Raw genomic sequence first — 10,954 nt, forward strand, 5'->3', positions numbered from 1 at the left:
AAACAATCATATGTGTTATATACCAAAATTAGATTTAACCTATATATGGAAAATATCGGTTCATATGTGTCATTGTACTCTGTTTTTCTACTTCTGCATTTGTCTGTAAGTACGACCCCTGTGTTCCTTCTTTCTTGAGTTTTGTGATAATGCAAGATTCGTTTATTTATGAGCATATAATGCGATGAATAAGTAACATTTTCCTTTTAATAACAAAAGACATCTGTTCTTGACATACAGAACCACGTTGATGCTTTGTTTATGATAATATACTTTAGACTATCTCTAAAGGAAATTTTAAATTTTAAACATGAAGTTTAAATTTGACAACTTATGTGACACTTTAATATCTTTTATAGTTTTATTCTTCAACTCATATGTCAAATTTAAATATTAAACAAAAATTCATACTTATTTTCTTTACATTGGTAATGAAAGAAAATGAATTAAAAAGTATAAAAATATTTAAACATTGCATTGGTAAAAGAAAGTAATTAAAAGGCAAGGCTTTAAACCAATTTCAAAACTTAATAAAAAGCATTTAATAATTGATCAATATTTTTTTTGAAGCTATTGTCAAATTTGACAGGAAGGAAAGAGATGTCATTTTTTATTATGCTATATCAGATTTGGCTTTTCGATTAGAAAATATTAATACTATCTCTTTTTACCCCTATTGCTTATTTGAATTTGAATATTTTGACAGCTTATTTAAGGGAGGTGATACTATTAGTTCGTCCCAATTGCTTTAGGAAAAGTAGTGTAGCGTGGGTGGTCGGTTTGATGACTGCGACGCCCTGGTGTGTAGGCTTGCTCGCCTACTGGCCAAGCAACTTTTAGTTCCCCAAAGTTTGTAACTTCTTTTGAGTACTACAGTATATTTTTTAAAAACATTTTCCTTTTGATCACGGAGAGAGAACAATCTTTATTTTGGAGATTATAGTTATTAAGTTATAACAGTATAAATTAACCAAATCTGCAGAAAGAGGTGAGCTTAATTAATATTATCTACATTTTTACATTTTCAAGACAAGTATTGCTACTACCAACCACGCAGATTTGACAAATATCTACTGAAATCTTTCTACGATTCTTTTTGAACAATCACAACACCACAGTGAGGACGTGGCGTTTTATGATTTGATTAACTACTATACGTAACTGCAAATTGAGCACTCAGTCTTAACTGCTTCCCTACTTCAAGGACTAATAACACTAGGAATTCAAGCTGGTTGACTGGTTGGTTATACCTATCGAAATTCTACGATACTTCGAAGCATTTTTATATTCTGAAGTTTTTAAACGTTAGATCTTGTTTATTATATTTTTTTATCAAGAGTTTAACGGTTAAAAAATCCAGAGTATAGAATTCCCTTTAAATATTGTTTCCTTCTTGAACATTACCTGTGGGTGGAGGCGTTGGATAATTCCAATTCAGCAACTCTTCTATCATCTGCATTGCAAGTTTATCCTCTTCATCCGGTTCTACCACACTCACTCCACCCTCAGTCAACCCCACCATTGACGATGAACTCGACGACGATGACAAGGACGACATCAATTCCTCTTGATTATCATGATTAGAACCCTGCTTCTTCTTCTTCCCAAGCTCAATCGTCATGACCCAATTGGAGCTCGCCCGCGATCCGGCCGGGCGCTTCTGCCAGACCCCAATGTGGGAATTGTCATTGTCGAGTCGAAGGCAAGTCAGGGAGGGCGATTGGCCTTTGCAGCATTTTCTGAGCTTGGCCCTGAGTAGCTCGGAAAGTGCTTTTGGAGACCATGGGGTGTCTTGGTCAGTGGGGGATTTCGTGTCTTGGTCGGAATTGTTGTTGTTCAATATCGGAAAATTGGTCTTGGCATTCTGTCCGTTCATCAAAATTGCTGCTTGGTCATATGCTCTTGCTGCTGCCTCTGCTGTCTCAAATGTCCCTAGCCACACCCTCCTCTTACTAAATCATCAACAACAGAAAAGACAATAGAGAAAGTAAGACAGATTTCCATAACACGTTGCTCGAGCAGTGCAGTCAGTCTGATATGTTATGTTATTAGATTCTGCTTGTCAGACAATCTGATATGCTATGCTACCAGATTGTTACGACAACGATGAAATGGGGGTGGATGAAGTATTAAATGGAAGAATGTGAGAGTGTGGTGGACTTACAGTAATGGGTGGCGAATTTCTGACACCCAAGAGCCCCACTGTCGCTGCCTGACTCCTCTGAACTTCCTTGATTGTACCATGTTTTTTTAGAAGGAAATAACCAGAGAGAGAGAATTTGAGAGATGGAATTTTAGAGAGAGATGAGGGAAGAGTATAGGCATTTACAAGAACTGTCGGTAGCTTGCTTGGTCTGAAAGCCTTTTGTAGTACAGAGAGAGAGAGAGAGAGAGAGAGAGAGAGAGAGAGAGTGCAATAAATTATTCACCTGCACAGCCATTATAAACACCCTCAGGTTCTTGACAACTGGAACAAAAGAAAATGAGCATCATGTTATGATCCTTTCTCCATCTCCCCACCAAAAAGAAATTGCACTTATTATTACTTACCAACAGAAAAAAAAAAAAAAAAATCTTCTTTTACCCTAATCAAATTAGGGTTTGCTAATCCAATGTTGGTGAAGAAGCTGTTGTGAGAAATGCCATTGTTTCATGTTATTCTTCTTAGGTTTTGCTGTGATCTTGAATATAATCAATTAGGGTTACTTAATCCAACGATAAATAATATTGAACTTTTTGGAAAACTCTTGCACATAAGTGTATGTAGCGTCCCTCTCACAGTAGGAGTATTATATGCACTTTCATTTGCGATAATCTTTTCGTTTATATATTGCATAATTTATGAAGATTTTTCTTATTCCTTGGATGCTTTAAAGGTTGGTTAGTTGATTTAGTAAGACTTTTGAGGATTGGTTACTTACTCTAGTATAAGACCAGGATTTCTATATAAATCATGCTAATAGAATAGTTTACTAATTCAATTCCAAAACAGACCCAATTTAGTATAATATTCTATAGAATTCTCTATGCATGCAAAATCGGTGTATACAATGCCTTCTCTCTTATAAATGAGTGGGGCATTATATACACACATATATATATATATATATATGCGCTTTTTCGTGTATACATGAGGCATACTACAGACTTTTGTTCCTTTTGCTTTTTTCCTCAGATGGGCATTATGTGTTTGGTTAGGGGTTGACTCAAAAGACTCTTGTGGATTGATTAGTTACTCTTCTAGGACCACAAGGGTCTCTACATTATTGACCTTTTTGCGTCCAAATTTATTGTTTGGCGTTGAATTTTCGACCTAGTTATTATCAATATATCATGTAGCATGGCTTGAATTATTGATCACCTTTTCTATGTTTGCCTTACACTATCTTCTGGACCTATAATGCCAGTGAGTAAATTGCAACAAAATAAATGAAAGGATGTTGTTGTGAAGTTAGCTCGTGATCTAAGAGTTGGAATAGGTTTCTGGAAGTTTTAGACGTGTAACCAGTTTTTGGGCAACCTATCTAACCAAGGCAGCAAGCACCAACTCGAGAGGTAAGCAAGTGTAGAAAGTAGGATTGATCGCCCTGGCTACCGGTCGGATCGAGGCAGAAACTTCATGCGTGTTTCTTGGTGCTGGGCGATGGGTCGTGATAGCTACACGATCCATCAGATTCATGGTTTCCGGATTTTTGGGCTACTTTTTTCAGTCTTGTTTTGGGAGGGTTTCGGCTTTCTTAGAAGGATTCCTATATTGTAATCTAAGATAGGACTTTAGGTATACCAATATGTATAGGACTTTAGGGTTTTATTCTTTGTACAAGAAATACAAGAGTGAAACACTTTAAGAAATCGTGAGAGCTTGTGAGATACCAAGAACTAAGGTTTGGTTGGTTGTGAGCTATCATAGTCCATCGAAAACAATATATTGTTAGCGCACTTGCGTAACAAAGGCAGCATCCTGGATATAACTACTTTTCCAATATCTTCTTTTTATCGTTATGTTGGAGGAAATTGAACCATGAACCTATCTTAATTCAACCACAATACATCATTCTCCTTTGCAATTGACTAACTACCATTGACTTTCTTTTTAATCTTTCCTCTTTCCTCAAAACATCAATATATTGAATTTGTCCCATTATAAATTTGCTGATACATTTACATCGACACTCAAGTGCTAAGTAATTACTAATTTGAAACGACATTAACCACTAGTATAGCAGGCTTAAAATAATGTATTACATTGGCATCTTCTACAATCAATTAATACATTGACTTGGTTTGTGCATAAAATTAAAGCACATTGGTCTACATAATCTTCACCAAATGACTTGGAAGATTCACAATAGGCACCTTGGAAGCAAAGTATATATATATATATATATATTCCTTAAAAGTTTGTTAAATTTAATGTTGCTTTAACTCTTCCTTGAAGCTATATAGTATTCCTTTACATATATGTATATATATGCTTTATCTCCATTTTGTTGCAGTCCAACAATTCTCAAATGGTTTTAGTGAGAGAAGTTAACAACGGTGCCACGTTTGCTTCATGGGATGCTTTATGCAACGATATATGAAGTTGATAGGCTGGATAATGGATGTGGGTTCAACTTATTGTTCAATGTACCTTGTTTTTTTCAGCAAGATTGAACTGAAACCTTTTAATTTTATGCATCATTTATTTGAGCCAGTTAAATTTGGCTGTCAATTCTTTTTGTTGATGTTGTTGTAATGCATATAAAGTGGTCATGCTTTTTGGGAAAATAAAGTATAAACTGGCCAAGGAAAATTGCGTCTTCTTTTCTACTTTTTTCGATTTTTTCCCTCAAAAATCATGTAAAAGGGGTAATTCCAAAAGTGATAACCTAATGAATAAATGATATGGTTGTAAGTAATTTTGTTGTTGTTGGTATGATATAGTTGTAAAGTTAAGTTGTATAATGAAGTGGCACAATAAAACCCAAATGACTTTTCAAAGCACTTCTTTAGAATTAGAACAATAGTATGCAAAATCTGATTACAAGGGCGATGGTGGCTCAATTGAGTCTTGTCTAATGATTAAAGTTTTGATTTGGAGTCTTCTTCTAATGAGAAATTCTTCAAATAAAAGTTATATGAGAAACATTTCAGTATTATTGACACATCCCGACCCGGAATACCCACTTGGGCTCCGAATCAAGTTGTGTTGGCCGACACCAGGTGATGCGAATTTTAACTTAACACACAAATTAAACCCTCTTGTTGTCAAATTGTAGTAAAAATGCAACTAGGGATCGTTCTAAACCAGGGATTAGGAGGGCTTGCTAAAACCTCTAAACTGACTTAAAAACATACAAACAAAGTTAAAAACACTAAACTAGACTAAAAGAACTTAAAACAAACTCAAAGGACTCAAAACAAGCTAAAAACGCTCAAATCTGCCTAAAAACACAAACTGGGCAGATTTAGACTCTAACACACTTTTGTGACACCTAAAAACACAAATCAAAACAGATTTTGACTAATAAAACACTTTAAAGTAAAGGGGGTTTTGATTTTGACGAATTTGAAAACAAAACAAGTAAATTAAAGAACTAATGAAATCTGCACGAATTTGAGTAAATTGAATGGATGGAAGGCTAGCTAGGAGGTTTTTCTCCACACATGACATACTTGCACATAAACCAATTTTCAGTTGTTCTTTCGATCAATCATGAAACTCAACACCCCAGGTTAATTAAGTCTGCTTAAATTAACCTTCAAGTTCTCCTTAAGTTATTGAATTGGATGGGAAAGCGCATACAACAATTCAAGCATTCTTCAAAAGTTCTTTACGTGAACAGCACAATAAAGATACAATCAAAGATCATTAAGCATTATGAAAACTATAAGTATTGACGAGGCACTCGTTACTATGATGAGCATGAAACTCCTGCTAAGAATTTATTTAACGCGATCATTTATAAGCGACCTCCACTACTTGTGAATATAAGTTTGTAACTATTAGGTGAAACTCCCTTATACTCTAGCATCATATTCATGCATGCAAACTAAGTGTGCACTCTTAATAAACATGCACGAATAAGTTATGAATCAAGCAGTTAAACAAATTGAATTCACAACTGAAGGTAATCAAATCATATTGCAAGCATGAACATGGTTTCGAATTTCCCCCTAGCTAAGGGGGGTTTAGTTCCTCATACTCACAAAGCAAAGATAAACAAATTTAGACATTGAAAACAAAAGAATGAAAACACCTAAAAACGCTCCAACAATCCAACTTGAATGGCAAGCACGTCCAAGGGTCCTCCTTCTTCTCTTTGTTGCGGCACAAGGTGTGGTTTGATGGATGAGTGGTAAATTATGGTGGTGGATGGATATAGGTGAGTTATGGTGAAGGGTGGATGGGTGGATTGTGTTCTCTCGGCCAAAGAATGAAAGTGTAAGTGTATGGAGTTGTGAGATGTGAATGTAGTGTCTTTTGATGGATCTTTTTTCCTCCCCCTTGTTATGGTGAAGGGTGGATGTATTTATAGGCTAGGGAGAGGACCACCATCTAATTAAGGTGGTAGTGGTGTATGTTGTGGTAATGAGTGGATGTAATGGGTGTAGTGGGTGAGTGTTTGGTAATGAGTGGATGTAATGGGTGTAGTGGATGGATGTTTGGTAATGAGTGGATGTAATAGGTGTAGTGGATGGATGTTTGGTAATGAGTGGATGTAATGGGTGTAGTGGGTGGATGTTTGGTAATGAGTGGATGTAATGGGTGTAGTGGATGGATGTTTGGTAATGAGTGGATGTAATGGGTGGATGTAATGGGTGTAGTGGATGGATGTTTGGTAATAAGTGGATGTAATGGGTGTAGTGGATGGATGTTTGGAGTTGTAGGTCAACACACTTGCACACACACATGCTGATTTCTAGCCTTCAAATCTTCAAAAACGTCAATCCTCATGTCTCCATGCTTGCACTATCCAATCTTGGCCCAAAAATGCTCCAAAATGCTCCAAATAGCACTTTGTTGCTAACTTTGTTATTTGAACCTACAAACACACGAAAATAGCTTATAATACATAATTGACTAAGAAATAACAACATAAATGCACAAGAACAAGCTAACTAAGTTACATAAATATGCTCCTATCACCAGGAGAGTGACAAAGCCACAAAGTGTAGTGATGTGTAAAATGTGAGTAAGTTTAAACCTAAGAGGGCCTAAGTATAAGAGTGCGCTGGTGATCGCGGGAATGAACCCATTTCACATGTGATGTCAGAGCATAAGTAAAGTACAGTAAAGTAGAATGAGAATTATACCATCGAAGGTAATCACTTATACCAAGATTTGCCAAGAATTCTCGTTGACACGAAAGCTCAGCTACTAAAACCTAAGGGGGCGAAAAACAGAGGTGAGTGGGCCTAAAAATAAAGTTTTATAAAAACCTTTTTGAAAACATTATAACCCCTCACCGTAAAACAAGTATAGTTTTCAAAATATACATACTACGTATAGTATGAAAATACTTACCGTAGCCTGCAATAACTCAAGAATTCAATACAACACAAAATTCATAAATAGCCATATAACTTCCAGTAATCACAATATCTCGCACAGTAAACATATCACATCGAGTGTTCATCGACATATGCTGACACACGAGTTCATGCAGAGGTATCCTGACATGAACATGACTAGGTGTAATAATGATTTCCACTCTAGTACTATAATCACGTGAAGACTAGCGCTATGAGCATCACATATGAGTCCTAATTACCTATAGCAATCTAGGACAGGACTCACACCTACAATGAATCCAAAGTGAGCGTACGGTGCGATGTGAAGATTGGCCTTGGCCGGGGCGAGTACTAACACCAGTGCAGTACACGATGAGCAAGTAACGTAAATATGATCATGCCATAGTAAATCGATAATTCGATAATTCTAATCAATGCAATGCTATCAATAATCATAAATACTATTAAAGCATCGATACTAATAGGCATACATGTGCATCCCATGGGACATAGTATAATTGCATGAATTTCGTCAATACGATAATTTTATATACGTTACCCTAATCTAAGTAGTGTAACATAGAAAATTCTTTATCAAGTATATAAATGGAAACTAAAAAATATAATATATATATAAGAAAAGACCCACTCACAGATACTTACGAGGTCGTAGCCGTTCAGACTAAAGAACTCGAAGTCTCTGATAGTAATCGTATCTAAACATAATATTAGGGCCTATTAGTAAAACTCAACTAAAACACTAAATCTGAGAAAATAGAGTGTGGATTCGAAATCAGAGCATCGAATTACGCTAAGTGTTGTCCCGGGAAAATTTTGTAAAAAGTCAACGAAAGAGTGAACGGTCAACCCTAAAAAGTCAACCAAGATGCTCCGGTGGTCAACTACGCTAAAAATTTGGAATTTCACTAAATGGATATCAAAAACAGACTCGGGACGTCGAAATTAGCCTAGGAAGATTTTTGGAAAAAAAATTGAAAAAGTCAACATAAGGAATATTCCAAGAAATATTCCAAAGAATATTCTAGGAATGTTCTTGATCCACATTGGAATTGGGCAGAGCCGGATCCGAACGGGATCGCGAATCTGGTTCTGTTTTTTTCCCTCAGGTCGGCCGCACCCAAAGAAGGAGAAAGCCAAAAATTGAGAAATTTAGCCGAGAAACTTCCCCGACTCCGTTTAGCTTCAAATCTCAATTAAAACTAGCAACCCAATATATCAAATTCAAGCCCAAGGAACAAGGAATCGAAATATACCATTGGGTTCCTCGGTCGTGGCCAGAGTTGTTCGGAAAACGGCTCAAAAGCTGCCAGATCTCCGCCGAAATCTGGGGTGTCTTCCCCATAATGGTTATGTACCAAAACTCGTATCAAAACCCTTAAGAAAGCTAGAAACATAGACTAAAACATAATCCAAGAATTTTTAGGCTATCCTTAAAGCTTACTCTCGTTGGAAGTTTGTTAACTCGCCGGAAAACATGGCGGCATTCCCCTTTGCATTTCTATGCAGTGTGCACGAAGTCCAAAGAATGAGAAATCTAAGGGAGAGAATGAAGTCCGTTGTTTTGTGGTTCAAGCTCGTTGAAACGACGATGATGATGGCTCGGTTTCTAGGTTTCACCCATAAGAGAATAGAGATAAAACTAAGATAGATTTATGAGTTAAGAAAGATGAGAGGGCGGAAGAGTGTTCGAGAGAAAATGGAGTAGTGTGAGGTGGTGCTCTGGGTTGTGATGCTCGTCGGAGTCGACGAAAGTGGCGGTGGTGCTATGCTTCACAAAGGATGGGAGAAGTCCGAGAGAGAGAGAGAGAGAGCTATTCGGGAGAGAGAGGGAGAGATAGTTTTAAAATAATAAACTTAGTAAGAGGGAGTGAGGTGGCAACAAGAGTGTGGTCCAAGAGTTAAAAAAAACGAGAGTTTGAAAGAGAGAGGGACCGAAATTTCTAGAGAGAGAAGACACGGGACAGGGCATGAGTGGGGTGTGGGCCCCATGTGGCTTACAAAACAAGTCATAAAATATCTCTAAACATGAAATTATCAAATCACCCTTCACGTTCGTAAATCTGTAAAATCTCCATTGTAGCTCCAATTATATTCCGCTTGTGCCTACGCATTCGTATCGTCATGTACTTTGCAAATACGCTAAAAGAATATTTGGTATGTCTCACTATGCACTAGTAAACAAAAGTCAACAATCTCACCTCTAGGGCATTTTCGTCAAAAATTAGGGATGGATTGTCACATCTACCCACCTTAAAAAAAATTTCGTCCTCGAAATTTGAAATAAGTTGCTATACATAAAATACTCAAAGACAGATACAAAGTACATAAAGAAGAAGTCAAGATAGAGTGGTTGCATAGAAGAAAATGTCATTCTGTCGTGATCGGATTGCAATGATTCCTCTTTCATGCCTCCAAACTCAAACTTTCCTCCTCCTTCAATACAATACTAAAATATAAAATCCTTTATGAAAACATGAAGTCAAAAATAGATATATAGTAACATATCGTCAAAATACGTACATAATATAACGTAGAATTTAAAATAGTTGTATTGAAATCAAAACTGAACATAGAAAAATTTCACCTACACACTTGTAGCATCACGTACTCTAGGGATAAGTGTAGCATCTTTGGGTCATGCCCAACAATAGATAACTAAATAAAAATACTAATGTAGACGGGCATAATTGTCCACTTGCTTAACAAACCCAACGAATAAGTTATCGATATTATAGTCTGCAACCCGCAATACCAACAACTCACTATTGTCTTGATAAGCAAGTAAGAAATTCTTGAGGATGCAATATTACCATCTTGCCCCTTATTGGGAAATGCACATAAATCGTCCAATTGGTGCCTCGATCACGCTCACGTATTACCTTCTCGAGCAACATCATCAACATTACACAATTTCCTATATCGCAATCTTGATCATTCGAATACCTATTTGCAATACTCTTCTGTCCATCATGTATTATGTGTAAAATCTCTATACCACGTCTCAAATAGTGTCATACTCAAAATCGAAAGTGTAACCCCAGTTACACATAACTCTAAAAAAGATAAGTGTAAATCATAATCATGCTAAAACTACGGATTAGACAAACATAACATGTACATTAAGGTCTGGATAGTTCGTTCAAATTGACTGTTAGTCTGAGGGTGAAATGTGGTACTGGACAAAAACTTAGTACTCATAACCTTCAAAAAGGCTTCCCAAGACTTAGAAATGAAATGCGTATCACGGTGAGATACAATAGTGACAAGTACACCATGAAACTCAAACAATGTAGTTAACAATATCTCAGTGAGTAGACTCATTATGAATAGTTTATTAGAAAATTAAGCCGAAAGGGTTAAATGAACACTTAAGAATTTGAGGATTAAAACAAGTCCATCAAATCTAGACTACAAGGTAATTGGGTTAAATGCATAT

The 10,954-nt window shown here is 36.4% G+C and overlaps 1 protein-coding gene across 1 annotated transcript; it reads right to left on the reverse strand.

The window, feature by feature from the left end:
- Positions 1 to 977: 977 nt before the first annotated feature.
- LOC103410864 (ethylene-responsive transcription factor SHINE 2-like) lies at positions 978 to 2,523 on the reverse strand. The gene is made up of 2 exons (XM_008349512.4): positions 2,165 to 2,523; positions 978 to 1,952 (listed from the first exon to the last, which is right to left on the reverse strand). The coding sequence occupies exons 1-2, from the start codon at positions 2,242 to 2,244 to the stop codon at positions 1,376 to 1,378; spliced, it is 657 nt and encodes a 218-aa protein (XP_008347734.3). The 5' UTR covers positions 2,245 to 2,523; the 3' UTR covers positions 978 to 1,375.
- Between the last annotated feature and the right edge of the window lie 8,431 nt (positions 2,524 to 10,954).

The sequence above is a fragment of the Malus domestica genome, chromosome 08 (assembly GCF_042453785.1).
Source record: "Malus domestica chromosome 08, GDT2T_hap1".
Classification (NCBI taxonomy): Eukaryota; Viridiplantae; Streptophyta; class Magnoliopsida; order Rosales; family Rosaceae; genus Malus; species Malus domestica.